General features: G+C 34.1%; 1 protein-coding gene across 1 annotated transcript in view; it reads left to right on the top strand.

Moving 5' to 3' along the window:
* CCDC171 (coiled-coil domain containing 171) overlaps positions 1 to 17,557 on the top strand; it is a 404,099-nt gene that overhangs the window by 350,995 nt on the left and 35,547 nt on the right. Inside the window, exon 25 of the mRNA XM_011930380.1 lies at positions 608 to 760. Coding sequence (XP_011785770.1) covers positions 608 to 760 — 153 coding nt within the window. The remainder of the gene's footprint in view (positions 1 to 607; positions 761 to 17,557) is intronic.

Here is a 17,557-nt window from a genome sequence, read left to right as displayed (position 1 = left end):
AAAATGCAGAAATCACCAGTCTTCTGTGTCCTTCTGCTTGTGTTTTATTATGTATAGTCCAGTGTGACGGCATTTCTGTGTTACATGAATCAACATAATTATACTTGTCTTACAAAATAGGAATCATATTTACTCTTAAAAATCACAAGATTATTTTAACTCCTTTTGTTTTAAAACATTTGTTTTTTAGGTGGATTAAAAATTTTACTAACTCAGCTTATTTTGAAGTATCTTGTTCATATACCCATTAAGATTGCACCTCTCTTAAGATTGAAATTTAGATCAAATTACAACTTGAATTTAACTTTACTACAGAAAATAACCATACCATCTTTTGAAACTACATTCTAAATTTTAAGCACAATAGATCAAAGTACATCTTCTTTAAATAAATACTCTGGAATGAAGTCTCAATTATTTTCTCACAAACTTTCTTAAAATAGTCACTGTTCTCAATATAAAATGTGAAGTTTAGCTTTATTATTTTAAAGAAAGATGACAAGTTGTTTATTTTAACATTTTAATAGTTTTGCTTTCAAATTATGGAAATTTTCCTTTGGGGACATATTTATTTGAATTATATGTGACATTATTTTTATTTGTTAAGGCTATGATTAAAAGTTTCATGGATGTCTACCAGCTTGCAAGCACTAGAATCATAACATTAGAGAAGGAAATGACATCTCATCGAAGTCACATCGCGGCCTTGAAATCAGAACTTCACACAGCTTGTTTACGTGAAAACGCAAGTTCACAATCAGTAAGTCCTTGTCTAACAATATTTTTATAACTCCTTGAATCTTGGGTTACGTTTACATTTATGTTTTTAATGTTCATAAGATCATTTGCCAATATATGTAATTTAGGGTAAATGATCAAGTGACATAAAATTATTTATGTGGAGAAAAATTTGAAGGAAGAAAAGCAATTAATTTTTTCATTGTATTATGTATAAAGATATGCATATTGGTATCAATGCTAAAACCCTACATCAAGATTCCTTTGTGTTTGGCAGTGCAGCTGACAGTTGGATTTGGCAGTATGCATAGTTAAAGCTTGCAACTGTCTGAAGATTCAGTGTGTCCCATTAAGACAGAATATTATTAATTATGCGTATAACCAAAATGGTAATTAGAACATGTGATTATTCTCTGTAGAAAACTAGACTTATCCATAATACATGCCTAGCTAAAGATGCATGTTGTGATTCATCTATATGATTAAAATTCAGTTTCAGCAGCTATTTTCATGTCTTAAAATTTTAGCCCATGATGAAATTTGGGCTCACTTAACACTTAAAAAAAAAAAAAATTCTACACTTGAAATATGTTTGGGGGGTTTAAAAAAATGAATGTATTGTGACATAAAGGAATAAGTGAACATTTAAACTTTCCCTCAAAAGGCTGATATGTCAACAGTAGGTTCACAAAGTTACAAATAATTGGAATGTCTTTTTAATTTTTTTTGGTTTGATTACAGTGACTTATAAAGAAAAACAGTATCATTTTGCTATTCAGCTGTTGACCCACTTCAAATGCTACATTCAACAGAAGAACAGTGTTAAAACAAATAGATGCATGGCTGTGGTCTGATTCCTCACCTTCTGGTCTTAGCTCAAGTGCCAGTGTCCAAATAAAGCCTTTGTAACTAGGGTATTCAAAATCACAACCATGAACCCTCCCTGCCCCCTGAAAAGCTCTCTGTCTCTCTCTGTTTCTCTTTTGCCCCATATTTCCTATCTACCTTCCACCTTTCTTATTTTATTTTTTTCCCTCTAGCAGTTATCATCAAACTGACATATGGTGTATTTTATTTATTTGCTTATTGTTTGTTTGCTCCTTCCTCAGTAGAATGTAGGTTCCATAAAGAAAAGCAATTTTCAGTGTTTGCTTCATTTCTGTGAAGACATTCCAGTTCCAAGAGCAGTCTGGCTCATAGTAGGTACTCAATAAATATTTATTGAGTGAAAAGTGTGAGTAATTTATCCAATAAATGTAAAAAGGCAGTTATTTGGGACCAGAGTTGTGAGTTCAGTTTTTAAAGTGACTTTGTTAATTTATTAATGAGAGATTAGTAAATTTAACCTCCACCAAGAGAAATTAAAATGAAGAGGAAACATTTTAAAATTCTTGAATATCTAGAATTTATTCTAGCCTTTTTCACATTTCTTCTTGCTCTCTCTGATTTGATTGATTAATTTTACATTATACTGTTTAAGTTGTATCAGCTTTGTTGGGATGTACTATTGTTTATTACTTTTTACTATTATTTAGTATGAAAACAATTACTTGTATTTTAAGAAGACTGAACTTGGTAAGGTGAGATTGTTTCTCCGTGGGTTCAAACAATTTTTACCAATTGTTATGCTACTGATACTTAATGACAATGTGTTTAATATACTTCACAGTCATACCAAAACTCTACTTTTCAACATTTTTTCCCCTTTGAACATATCTGCAGGATACACTCATCGTTTCATTTAGAAGAGGTGGTTCACCTGGTAGTGATTTTTCATCTATAGAATGTGAAAAATTCCCCCAAGTGATTCTGATGTATCTTTTTAGGAGAATGCTGCCCAATTCCATGTCTGGACAGGATGTGTGCTCTCCTGTCTTTTCACTTATTTGAGAATCACTGTTGTAAAAATAATAAACTTGTGTAATGGTTTTTATTTTTTGAAGATATTTGTATATGCATTTACTAACTTGAACTTTTTAAGAATTCTCTAAAGGAAGTAGAAAAACAAACCTTTGTCTTTGTATTTCGTAGATGAGAGGCAATATTGTTTGCTGGGTAAGACCATGGGCTTTGGAGTTATATCCATTAGGAATACCATCACGTGTAAATCACAGAAAATCTGACTAGCACAATTTAAAAAACAGGGGAGTGCACATATCTCTTTGACCTACTGATTTCATTTCCTTTGGATATATACCCAGTTGTGGGATTGCTGGATCACATGATAGTTCTAGTTTTAATTTTTTGAGGAACCTTCATACTGTTTTCCATGACTGTACTAATTTACATTCCCACAACCAGCCTGTGCAAAGATTCCTTTTTCTCCATGTCTTCACCAACACTTATCTTTTGTTTTTTCTTAACAGCCATTGTAACAGGAGTGAGGTGATATCTCATTGTGGTTTCCATTTGCATTTCCCTGATGATTAGTGATATTGAGCATTTTTTCATATACAAGTCAATTTGTATATCTTCTTTTGAGAAATGTCTGTTTAGATCTTTTGCCCATGTTAAAAATCAGGTTATTAGTTTTCTTGCTATTGTTAGAGGTCCTTACATGTTTTGGATATTAATTCCTGTTACATGTATAGTTTGCAAATATTTTCTTCCATCCTATAGGTTATCACTTAACTGTGTTGATTGTTTCCTTTGCTGTGCAGAGCTTTTTAGTTTGATTTAATCCCATTTGTCTATTTTTGGTTTTATTGCATATAATTTTAAAGATCATTTCCCAAAAAATCGTTGCCAAGTACAGTTGCATGGAGTTCCCCCCATGCTTTCTTCTAGTAGTTTCAGAGTTGTGATATCTGCACTCCTATGTTTATCACAGCACTGTTCACAATATGCCAAGATACATAATCAGCCTAAGTGTCCATCAATGGATGGATGGATGAAGGAAATATGGTATATATACACAATAAATATTATTTAGTCATAAAAAAGAACAAAATTTTTTCATTTGCAACAACATGGATGAATCTGTAGGACATCATGTTAAATGAAATAAGCCAGGCATAGAAAAACAAATATTGCATCTCACTCATATGTAGAATCTAAAAAAGTAATCTCGTAGTAGAGAACAGATTGGTGGCTACCAGAGGCTGGAGTGGATACGGGAGAGAGAACAATGGGGAGATGTTGGTCAGAGAATACATAATTACAGTTAGATAGGAGAAATAAGTTCTAGATCTCTATTGTACAACATGGTGACTATAGTTAATAAATACATACTCTTGAAAAATGCAAAGAGTGGATTTTAAATGTTCCCACCATGAAAATGATACCTATGTGAGGTATTACATTTGTTAATTAGCTAGATTTAACAATTTTACAATGTATGTATACTTGAAAACATGTTGTACATGATAAATACATGCAATTTCATCTGTCAATTAAAAAATAGAGAACTTTTTTTCTCACATCACAGGAAGTCTAGCAGTAGGTGATTATTGTTACTAGTTTAGTGGCTCAACTTTTCTGTAATTTCTCTGCCACTCCCTCATTGTCATAAGATTGCAGCCTAAATCTAGGATTTGTAGTAACATTCAAGTCAGAAGGATGGGATAGCTTATATATATATGTGTAACTCAGTTATATATATGCCTCCAAAGGCATGTATATAGATATATAGATATAGGTATATAGATAGATCTCTATACACACCTTAAAAGGCTTTTCCTTTTAAAAACATATTTAATATTTATGTATTTCAAAGAAGGGAAAATCTTCTAAAGAAGCTCTAAACAGGTTTCTGCTTATGTTCCAATAGCTGGAAATGTGTCATGTGACCACAAGTAGCTGAAATAAGTCAAGCGACAAGGGAGTTAGGAAGGAGTGGATATTGTGTTAACCAGTTAATGGTGTGTGCCATAGAAGTCAAATAAATTTGGATTCAGGTTCTAGTTCTGTCAGTTGCTCACTATGTGGCTTGCATGTCAGGGTTTTCATCTGTAAAATGGGGATAATGATATTGTTACCTAATAGAGATGTTGGGCAGTCTAGTGAGAAGTGTTAAAGTACTTAGGACCTTGTGTCACACTTAGTCTCCCCCAAAATACGTCAGTATTATTCTGATCACCATTATCTTGGCAGAAAGCAATTGGATTATACCACAGGAAAAGATTATTTACTAACCTAACACTTTCAACTACCGATTTCATCATTTTTTCCTGCTTCTTACTATAGCCTTGAGCATGTAACTCCTCTTCTTTGATCACCATTAGTATATTCCAGTGACTGAGCTCTCTGCACCTTTCTGCAGCCTGTTTTCCTCTCCTTTCATTTACACATTCTTAAAAAGTCATCTATACTTGCTTCTATATACTCACTTTCCATTTATCCTTGAGCTTTGCTGCCATCTGACTTTTGAGTCTGTCATTCTGCTGAGACTGTTTTTTCCAAAGTCACCAATAATTTTATGCTTGCTCTATCCATTAGTTCCTTCCCATCCCTTTCAACTTTTATGCAACATCAGGCCTTTAGCTACTCCTTTCTTCTTTAAACACTCATCTCATTTGTTTCACACGTCCACTTTTGCTTTATTGACTCCCAGGCCTCTGCTTACTTGTGCTCTGCCTTCTTTGTATTATTCTTTTCTTTATCTATTCAAAATTTATTGAGCATCTGCTTTTTGGTGGGCACAGTTCTGTTCTTGGGGATATCACATGAACCAAAACAGACAATCCTTGTTCTCATGAACTTAAAATCTAGTCGTGGAATTATTTTTCATGTAATCACACTAAATAATGTGTAATTACTAACCAAAACAGTACACCGAAAGGAAAGAACTTAACTGATTATGAGTTTTTTAAACAGTGGGGCTGCCCTAGACTAGGGTATGAGTAAAACATTTTCAGAGTCAGTGATACTTGAGCTAGTGTCTGAAGATTGGATAGGAATTATCCAATGGTGCAAAAGAACCGTGATCTAGATCAGGAAAAGGAGAGTGGTGACTCCTACAAAGTTTCTGTGATGGAAAGAAGAAACTGAGAAAAACCACTGTGGCTGGCGGAAGCAAGCAAAGGCAAGAGAGATCTAATATAAGAATGGTCTAGAGAAAAGGGCAGAGGTCAGACTTTGTTCTTTTTCCTAAGAGCAAGGGAAAACTCATCAAAAATTTTAAAAGGAGGAATGAGCTCAGAGTTGCATTTTAAAAAGGATCACTTTGGCTACAGTGTAAGGAACCAGCTAGACATGAAGAACAAGAGAAAATGGTGTGCCTGAGACAATTCCTAGTTTTTTGCTTTTGGAAATGGATCAATGGTCTCATTTACTGATAAAGAAAACAATGGAATGGGGGGAATATTGTGAATTTAGTTTTGAGTACGTTGAGTTTGAGTTTCCCTTAATCTAATGTTTTGGAATATTAATATCCACCGACCTAGATAGTTTGAGCATCAGGGACATATAGGTAGTACTTTGTACCATCACATCTGAAAAGCACTGAATGTGTGCTCATTTCTTTTCCTTTGGAACTCACACATCTCTGTGTTCCTTATTGCATAGACTATTTTCTACCTGTATTTAACAATATAGAAATAATCATTAAGTGGACATTATTTGAGGTATGGAGACAAAGGTGAATAAGACATGATCTCTGCCCTTGTGAGTTCCTCTTCTGGCTGGGGAAACAGAGACATAAGCAAATCACAAAAATAGACATATAAAAAATCTGTGGTTGCACAAATGAGTGAAGAGTACATTCCATCTAACATTGTTAGAAGAAAGTGCTGAGAAGATAATATATGTGTAGGAGTCTCTGAAGAATATATAGCAATTTGACACCTTGTAAAGTGGGAAGAGCAACAAAAATATATATTTTATGTTGACTTGGGTCTTATGGATAGTGCATGTGTTTAATGGATGAAGTTATCACTTTTGTATAATAGGAAATATATTGTTATTTTAGTTCCATCCCCCCTCTTAATTAAAGCCACCCAACTCACCCAAACAGCCTGTACCCAGTGAGCCCCACTGCTTGCAGTAGTCATTCTAAACCTCACCTTCATTGGTTCCCAATCCATTCTGGCACCATCCAATTCCAGCTTTTTACTTTATAATCTGATTTGATTCTACTTTTGACCATTTTGTTCTTGATGGTCTTTTTTGGTCTCTCTAATATTTGTTATTTTGGCCACTCTCAAAACTCTATTAACCTGCTGTCTCCTCCAACACCTACTTCACCTGCCATTTTCTCCTTCTCACAGAGGCTTTAGCATCAGACAGGCCTGGATGTACATTCTGGCACTGTTACTCATTAGCCATTAAAACACTCTAAGCATCAATTTTGATATTTGTAATAAGTAGATGAAAATTCCCACATTGTAGGGTTGTTATGAGGATGACACAAAGACACAGTGTCTGGCATATTAGTAGGTGATCAGTAAATGTTAGTTCTCTTATCTGTGTGTAAAGAGATTTTCTGAAAGTTATATATATTTCCTACAGCTAAGCTATACATATAACTTTAAGAAATATAAGTTAACTATGAGGAAATCTTTTTATTTGTAGGCCAAAGAACTAAAACAATCCTTATATCAGTGCTTTCAGCATATAAGTACTGTATTACCATTGCTTTTTGTTGTTATCACTTATTTAATGAATCAAGGCAGCCAGTATGTACTCATTACTATCTTACCCAGCCATTTCACTAGATAAAAAAAAAATTCATTATTAATCAGAAACATGTCATGTCATTGTAATGCATATAAAGAGATTGATCATATTGTAAACATGAATAATTATCTTTAAAAACTATCCCTCTTTAGGTAACATTTTCAGGTTTTTTAGCAAAACACAATAATAATGCTGGAGTTCATGTAAGATTTCTCATCATTTGTACACTTGCCAGTACTTTAACTTTTCCGGTATGTTGGTCTTTGGCCCATTAACTTAGGACTGCTCCAGAGCTTTTATCTTGAGTTATAATAACTAGAAAGGGCTTTGAGTAAAGAGCTTTTGAGTCCCATGCAGCCCAGTAGAGAACCGTACAGCAGTCAGAACCAATTACTTGTGGGTGTTTGGAGACCAGCACACCCACAGCTATGGAGAAACATGATACTTCGGTCTTGAAACATAGAATGCCAAACCCAAATACTTTGCTGTGAGTTATGATGCTGCAAACTACAGTATTGATTTGCTTCATTTCCACCGTATGTTTAAGCAGTATGTTTTAAATTTTACAGGACTTTATTTATGAGTAAATAATAAATTACAACTTGGAGGACCATTCCATTAGTGTCTTTGTGGGAGAAATATCTTTGCATGATTCTTCAGATTATGTCAGCTTTGATACTCGTCAGGTGGTATTATATTGTTAATAAAGGTGAATTGTTTAGATATTTTGGTTCAGTTAAGATGAAAAAAAAAAGAATCCTCTTTCTCTTAAGTTCCAAAATAATATTTCACCACATTTATTTTAGTTACATTTTATGGATAGCAGAGGGATCATTTGTTAATATTAGTGTTGTGTAGATAGAGAAACTGACACAGAATTCACGTATTTTTCTCCAGGTAAGTTGCTTCCACAAACATTCATATACCTTATCTTAGTTGATTATTGATATTCATTATTGAGTTTTTAGCCTTTAAGAATATTTTTCTGAAACAGCTGTCAGCCTTGACAGTTTGTTGAGAGGCTATACAGTGCACTTCAGTGGTATGAAGTACAGATTCTGAAGTTCAACTCTGACTTTTAGTTAGAAACCAATAAGATTACACGCCAAGACCTCTGATTCCCTGTCAGGTGCTTTCCGGTGAGACAGCAATGCGGAATAAGACAAATCTTTACCATCGTGGCACTTCAGATATAGTGGAGAATACCACCATTGTACAAGTAATTAAAAGAGGGCTGTTAAAGTACAAGTGCAGGGTGCTTTCAGAGCATATAACTGAGGGACTTTACTTGGGCTTGGGTGAGGAAAGGCCTGCTTGAGGAATTGAAATCTCAGTTGAAAAAATGAAGATTAAGTCGGAGTTGACATGAGAAAACATGGCAAGCTCAAGGGATTGAAAGATGCCTAGCATGACTGGAGCAGAGTGGATTAGGTGGAGAGTTGTGAGAGATGACACTGGAGGAGAAGGGGCCAGCTGTGTGGCATATAATCTGTAATAAATTTCACTATTTGAGAAACTCTCACTGTTATATATCTGACAACTACATTACAAAATATTTACTCCTTTTGCTTTATTTTCCTTATTCCAAATTTTGTTTTTTTCCTTCTCAAAATTCACCTGCATTTTATGTCATAACAGTGTTCATTTTATCCTTTTGCTAAATACTTCTTAGTTAGATTTTCATTAAATTCTCTCATGTTTTTGTTGTGACTGCCAGCTCTGGCTTTTGGATACTAATAGAGCTGAATAAGGAAAACATAAAATATCAGAAACTGGACAGCCCAGTCAACATGCAAACATATATATTTTTTTGATCCTTGGCATACATTTCCAAACTTTTAAAGGTTTCTCATATTCTAGAAACTCAGGAGTTGTTTGTGTAGGAAACAGGGGCCTGGAGGTATTAATGCATATTCCAATGACCTCATACCTTCTTTCTAGAATTTTGTGTTACGTAATGTAGTTTAAGAAGATTCACTTTCATGATGGTGACTAACCCAAATCCTGATAGTGACTTTTGGGGCATGATATAAATTTTATATTTATATAAATATAAGTATACATTCATATAATATAAAACATTATATGTTAGAAATATATTATTTTGCATTTCAGTATAAGCATTAATATATACTTATATAGTTCTTACAACTATATATATAACTCTTACAACTCAACAACAAAAAGACATCTAATTTTTAAAAAATCTCAGAGGACTTGAACAGCTAATTCTCCATAGAAGATATACAAATGCTTTGGGAGGCTGAGGCAGGAGGATCACTTGAGGCCAGGGAGACCAGCCTGGATAATATAGTGACACCCTATCTCTACAAAAGCTAAAAAAGATTAGCTGGGCATGTTGGCATGTGCTTGTAGTCCTGGCTACACGAGAGGCCAAGGTGAGATGATTGCTTGAGCCCAGGAGTTCAAAGCTACAGTGAGCTGTGATAATGCCACTGCACTCCAGCCTGGGTAACTGTGTGAGACCCTGTCTCAAAAAAAAAAAAAAAAAGAAAAGAAAAAAAAGGGAAATACAAATCAAAACCACAGTGAGATACCACTTTACACCTACTAGGATGGTCATAATTAAAGGAAGATAACAAGTATTGTAAGGATATAGAGAAATCGGAACCCCTATACATTGCTGATGGGAATATAAAGTTGTAAACTACTGTGGAAAATGATTCCTCAATAAGTTAAACTTGGAGTTACTGTATGACTCAGCAAATTTACTCTTAGATATGTACCCCAAAGAATTGAAAACAGGTATTCATACAAATACTTGTATACGAATGTTTATAGCAGCACTATTTACAAAGCCAAAAGGTAGAAACAACCCAAATGTGCATCAGTTGTTGAAGGGGTAAATGCCCATTCATCCATGGTCCATACATGCAGACCATGGACTAATAATATAATTCAGCAATAAGAAGGAATGAAGCACTGATAGGTGTTACAACACAGATGCACTGTGAAATCATTATGCTAAATGAAAAAAGCCAGACACAAAAGGCCACATTTGTATGATTCCATTTTATATGGATTATCCAGAATAGGCAAATCCATGGAGACAAGAAAGCACATTAGTGGTTGACAGAGGCTAGTGGGAGGAGAGGATGCAGAGTGACTGCTTAATGGGTGTGGAATTTCATTTTGGGGTGATGAAAAGGTTCTGGAACTACATGATAGTGATGGTGGCACAATGTTGTGAATGTTCCTGATTCCATTGAATTGTACACTTTAAAATTGCAAAACTAGTAAATTTTATGTGTGTTTTACCTCATTAAAATATTTCTTTTAGTTTTTGGGTGGTGTAGGATGGGCAGGTAGATTGTTGCTTACACAGGATGGCAATATGTTATAGTGGAAAGAGCATGAAAGAGACTCAGAGGAAATTTGGGTTCTAGAGCAAACCTTACTATTGACTCACCTCGAAGCTTTGGGAAATAAACTGTGCTCTCCCCCTGGGTCTTGCTTTTTCTGGCTATAAAATGAAGGGTTGCTATTTCATGAAATCTAAATTCCCTGTCAGTTTTAAAATTCTTCAATTGAAGTTACAAATACTGATTTTGAATCCAAGATTCTAACTATGTTTTGTCTTGTTCCTGTGTCAGTTTACAACAATAGAATAAGTATGTTTCTAAAATTATAATAAAATTATATGTTGAATTTGGTTATATTCAACATATAATGTAAATGTAACCCATTTACAAATGTATACCAGTTATGTAAATCTCACAATGTGACTTGTAACTAGGTAGTCAATAAATCCCCAAAGTAATTAAAAAAATGTAATAGCATATTTGTAAGGAGTATTTCCTTTTTTTATGCAACATTTTTTGATACTTAATATGTTAGGAATGTGAACTTTTAACTCTTCAGACTATTGTAACATATTTGAAAATTATAGTAATTTGATTAAAATGTTGCCTATAAGGCAAAAGGCTTAGTTAATAGAATCCATATGTAATTAAAATGCAGAACTAAATGTAATCAGACTCCAGTGACTAGTGCCTTCATATTGATAGTTTTACAATGGCCTCTGGGGTTGAAAGTTTAAATGTTACAGAATGTAACAACATTGCAGAAAACAACTTAGGCTGGCAATTTAGCTGTTTGAAAGTCATCAATGTAGTTACTTGATAAGATGTAACTTTCACATTCTAGATTCTCATCATTTCACCAATAGGTACTGTTGGCAGGTGGTAGAAGCACAAGACTAGTGTGCCAGTGGAGGACTATGCTCTGCAGCACTGTTGTATAAGCAGACCCAGATGCAGGTCCCTGCTAGAAGCCAAGCCACTGCCTTCTTTTCTTTTTTCTTTCTTAATAACAGAGTTGCTTAATTTGGGTGAATTCATTTGAATCATATGAAAGTTACAGACACAACACTATGCACCAAGCCACAAAAAAAAGTTAATTTTTTTTTCCGGAACTTAAAAAAATTATTTTCTCTGGACAGTTTTAAGAGTTGACATCCTGTGTTAGAGTTCTCTAATCATCACCAGCACAATTTACAATCAGAACACACAGAGAGCCAGTTCAGACCAGCTCATCTGTTGATCTTGGCAGAGACCCTTCATTTCAGTGTGTGCAGCTGCCACTTGAGAGTTGAGGGGACTCAGCAGAGAGCGAGAGGAGGGTGGGATGCAAGGCTGGTCAAGGCATGAACACTTGGGCCTGCTCCATTTCAACAGTTGTATGTTGCTTAAAAAAATAGTCTTTTTTTATTATACTGCCTCCCCGCCTCCCCTTAACCTGAAATTAAATGAGGACCTCTCATGAGCCACTGCGCTCCAGGCATAAGAAATTGTAATGTCTGGCTTCCAGAAACTGTCCCGTCAAAATGTGCTTCTGATTAGGTGGCTTAATTACAGCTGTGAAAACAATGTTGATTTAGGCCTCAAGATTCCAGGGCATGTCAACCGTTATTAGCTAACCTTGGACTGAATCCATCATTTTAAAACTCTGTACCACTAAAGTCACCCCGTTTGACAACTTTTTATTTAGGTGGAAAGATTGCCAGAAGCAACACATTTTACGCAAAATATTGTTCAGTGCACAATTTCAACTGCAGCACCATTAGTGGACATTAAAGAGATAGTTAACTTTGCACTTTATCAAGAACAAGGAAGTGCTGTTTATAAAAACAGTAAGTTTTGAATCGTATTTTTAAAGAGTTGACTGACATAAGAAATAATTTTAATTCCTTTAATTCAGTTTTATTTCAAATCCAGCATGTTGGTTTAACCACCCAATTTTATTACACCTAAATTTTCCTGACAGTTTCATTTGCTGTTAGGAAATAAAATTGCAATTTTTTCAACATGGGAAATAATGGTTAGTTTAAAAAATGTTGTGTTTGAAACTGCCTTTGCCTCAAGCTGGTCCAGACACAACCTCAGTTTACTTTTGGAAGGAAATGAACCTCATTAAATAGTTTTTAATATTTTAATATAAGTAAATTTTTTCATAGTGAGAAAGCTTATTAGACGCATGTATTTACACCTTCCAGGGAAGTAAAAGTTGTAATAATTAGATGATTCCAATGCTTTAGAATTTTCTATAAAATTGTCACTGGTATAAATATGATAACTATATATTGTAAGTAGTTCCAATTCCATTGTATTTTCGATGTCTAAAATTCCCCTTATATACTATGAATAATTTTTGTCAGCAGTTTTAAAGTGGACATTATTTTAAAAGACATTACTAAAAAGCACACTGGGGAGTTGAACAACAAACATAAAGAGTCATAATTCTCATTATAATTTTGGAATAAAGTTTTGTTTGAAAATGCAGAATTTATGCCAAGCTGAATACCTAAGAGAGAGAGCTAAATGATTTCTTTAAAATGAAATCTCCCACACCCAAGACATTAACTACAGTGACGTGGGTGGTCAAGGCACATCTTTTTCTACTGGGTAAACTCATTGAGTATTTAACTCCCTCACTCTGAATCATGTATGGACAAGGAAGCTTTTGTCCAAGTTGAATTAAGAGTTAATACATAGATAATTAATTGTAAGGAATGGATGGGTGAAAAGATGGGTTGGTAATACAGTATGTATGTCTTGAAAGAGAAAGATGAGCAACTGATTCAGAATAGAGAACAAATTGATAATCCCATAATCTAAATAATATCAGTAACACCTAACTGCCAGATACTGAAGAGACACTTTACACCCATTATCTACCTCATCTATTATTTAATTTAATCTTTATACCAGTCTTATGAGGGAAATGTTATTTCCTCATATTGCAGATGAGATAACTCAGTCCCAGAGAGAATATGTAATTTGCTCAATATCATGCTGTTTGGGTCTAGATTGGAACCCCTATGTGTGTGTCCAAAACCCATGCTCTAAACTAAAGATGGAAATAGATTTTCTTTTTGAAAATAAATTCCAGGTTATGAAATAGTGGGGAAAAATTAAGAATGACCAAGTTTACATGGAGTGTGCCTTACTCTGTGTATACACTATTAATCGAGAAGTGCATTTAAGCTTAAATAAAAGTTTTACAGTTTTCTATGAAAAAAACCCTAATTTTTTTTCTTGTAAAAAATGACTGTATATAAAGACTGACAAATTCACTGGGTCTGTGGTTAAGTCCTCTTACCTAGAACAAAAGGATCTTTCTCTTTTGTTTTGAAGTTACTTTATGCACAGAGAATTGAAAGTGTACATCCTTCCATGTTAGACTGGTTTGAAGTTTGGATATATTGCGTTTGTTCTTAAGATTCTGTGTTAGCTGAGAAATTGGGAAGAAATAGCTGTCTTTCCCAGAACTTTGGCTTAGGGCATACTTTGATAGAATCTGAATTCAGCTTATTCTTCTGGATATTCTTTTGTTCTCAATGTTTGCCTGACACCAATTGGAAAGATACCCTTCCAGAATGTAAAGGGCCAACTAAGGTTACAGGACTTTATTTTTCTAGTCTCTACCACTTTATTTTTGATGAGTTCTAACTAAAAATATGAATTTGTTTGAAAAAAATGCCATATGGATTGTATACACAATAGACTTTATTTAATTTTTTCATGGTAAAATGATTGCCTGGATATATCATTTTGTGGTGGCTTATGACTTAATTTTTAATGATCTTTTATTAAATAATATATATTATAGATTCTTATGATTATAATTATGTACACCCTAGCTGGTTTTGCCTCTTCTTGATAATGTAACCTTTTTTTTTGAGAAAAGAAAATGGCCCAAGAAGGAGTTTTGAGGAATTATATCTACCTATTATATATAACCTATTTATATCTCTCTACTGTATCCAAATAGAGAATATCCATATAGATATAAATATTCTCACTATTTCATGGTATTATACTATTTTGGCTATGGAGTAATCACTTTTTAATATCTTAGTTCATGTACTTATATATTCTGATTCATAATTATTTTCATACAGAATCCTCCAGTTGTAGAAATATGGTATTTATCCTACACAGATGAAAAAAAAAGAAAAGAAAATCCTGCAGAATATTTGAAGTCAGATTATTGAAACAATTCAATTTTTATAAGTTCACATAGTTTGTTTTTTTTAATGGCACTGCTAATAAAGGACATCAGGTATTTATAATTCTTCTTAGCAGTGATTCAAAAGAGTTTAAATTGGTCACCATTTCAATAACAAAAATGGATGAAGAAGTATAGGGTAGTTATTTATTAGAAGCAGCCATTAAGTAAATCTCACAGTCTTGTTTATCTCTATCTCATATGGATCCCTCAGGCTGGGAGTGGGGGAAGCCTAGAGAAAAGAATTTTTACTCCCACCACTTCCCCAAGCAGAGTGACTTTACTTTTATGTAATTTAGAAATTAAATTTTGGAATAAGATTTCATGTAATAAATGCATTCTGATTCTTAAAAATTTGGAAGCTCTAGTCCATCCTGGAATAACTGATCTGTTAAATAAGTAGTTACTGGAGATACCCCGCAACAACTGATCTGTTAAAAAAGTAGTTTAGTATGTCATAAAGTATCAATTACATACTCAAGGCAAAAAATAATGAAAAAGGAAGGATAATTTCATGATAACTTCTACACTTTGTAAAATTATTTTGTTTCATGACTGCTTGAAAGCCTGAAAATTTAATACTTGTTTTTGTTTCTTCCAACAAAAATACGTTTACTTTACTCAATGCGTATACTTTTTTTGGCACTACTTGGTACAGATCTTGATTATTAATGCCATACAACTTTATACGATTTGTTTATGGGAGAAAAGCGATACACATAATTTTGCTAAAAGTGTAAATTATCTTTGAAATAATAAAATATATGTAAGTATATGTTTTACAGTCTGTATTTGTTATTTGACCTTTATAAACTTAATGAGTAAAGCCATTTTTTTTTTTTTTTTTCCTTGGGGGAGTTTCATTCTGTTGCCCAGGCTGGAGTGAGTGGCACAATCTTGGCTCACTGCAACCTCTGCCTCCCAGGTTCAAGCGATTCTCCTGCCTCAGCCTCCCAAGTAGCTGGGACTACAGGCACGTGCCACCATGCCTGGCTAATTTTTGTATTTTTAGTAGAGATGGGGTTTCACTATGTTAGCCAGGCTGATCTCAAATTCCTGACCTCATGATCTGCCTGCCTCGGCCTCCCTAAGTGCTGGGATTACAGGTGTGAGCCACCACACCCGGCCTTAAAGACTTTTTTCTTAATAATATACTGAAGCATGGATTTCCCACTCATAGTATTTGATATACTTGTAGAACTCAGACTCTTATCTAATTAAGCTGCAAGTCAGTTAAGGTCATTTCTCTTTTTCAATGATTGAAGGGAATTTACCAGGGAAAGGAAGGACACTGGTAACTGACTTGACTTCCCAGCTTCCCACATAAGGAAGGATATACACAGTAATTTCTTAATGGAAATAAGGGTTCGGTCCCTTTCCACAAAGTCAAACTTGCAGAGCAAATGTGGGAACCAACAACGATGTAAAAAGGTAGTAATCTATCAAACATCTCACTAATTTTCTCTCTCCATCTCTGTCACCACAACTTATACATAGTCACTGTTACTATAGCTTTATCTCCTCACTATTTCTACCCTTTATTTTTGAGGTACAGAGAAATTGAAGGAATATACTCCTAATTTTGTGTGGTGGAAAGCAAACTGGACTGTGGAGTCAAGAACTAAGAACTTGAGTCTATTCCCAGCTACTCAGAAAGATCAGGAGAATTGCTCGAGCCTAGGAGTTCAAGACGAACCTGGGCAACCTAGTGAGACCCTATCTCTACAAAACAAAACAAAACAAAACAAAACAAAACAAACATAGAGTTAAGAAGTTAACCTTCGTAGTGCCAACATTAGCTATATGACCTTGGGTGATTCACCTCTCTGGCAGTTCCCACGACTGTAAAAGGAGGAGATTGGACTAGATAATCTCTAAGGTGCCTTCTAGTACTAAACAAGTGTTTTCTCATTCACTTCATTATTGTTTCTGTCATAACCTTCCATGCCACTTAAAAATGTCCCTCTCAGGGCCTTGTGCCACCTAAATGTTACCTCATCCAGCCAGCAGGCTATTCCAGAGGATTCAGATCATTAACAACAGTAATAGCATATATTTGAGTTTCTATTTTTTAGAATAACAAACAAAATGAGTACTTAAATATTTAAAGATTTTTACCTTTGAAATTGAATATTTAGCAGTCCGGAATGCATAGAAAAGTTCGTGTATTGCTTAATGGAGCTCACCAGTAGTGATTCAATACTTGGTTAACTTATTACTTTGTTTAACACTTCTGGACACCATTGTGATTTTAACCATTTTCACAGTTTAAACTTGTTTTCATTCTTATTCACATTTAATTTGCACCCATAATATACCATTGGATAGATAGGAAACATTAAAAAAAAACATTGAGTTTGAAATTCAGTGATAATAAGGAACCTTAAAAAAGATAATTAGGGCAATTTACCTCAGTCTTCAACAGATCCACAAGTTCCATTCATCGGATCAAAATTCTTATACCAATGCTTGATAGTTTTAATGTTTCAAAGCTAGTGTTAAGAAGAGAGAATTGTGATGACTTTATTCAGATTGGCTGTACATTTATTGAAAATCAAGTGCTACACTCTTCACAATAGCAAAGACTTGGAATCAACCCAAATGTCCATCAGTGATAGACTGGATTAAGAAAATGTGGCACATATACACCATGGAATACTATGCAGCCATAAAA

The sequence above is a fragment of the Colobus angolensis genome, unplaced genomic scaffold (genome assembly GCF_000951035.1).
Source record: "Colobus angolensis palliatus isolate OR3802 unplaced genomic scaffold, Cang.pa_1.0 Scaffold86, whole genome shotgun sequence".
Classification (NCBI taxonomy): domain Eukaryota; kingdom Metazoa; phylum Chordata; class Mammalia; order Primates; family Cercopithecidae; genus Colobus; species Colobus angolensis.
The sequence above is the reverse complement of the archived record's forward strand: the minus strand, read 5'-3'. Positions and strand labels throughout refer to the sequence as shown.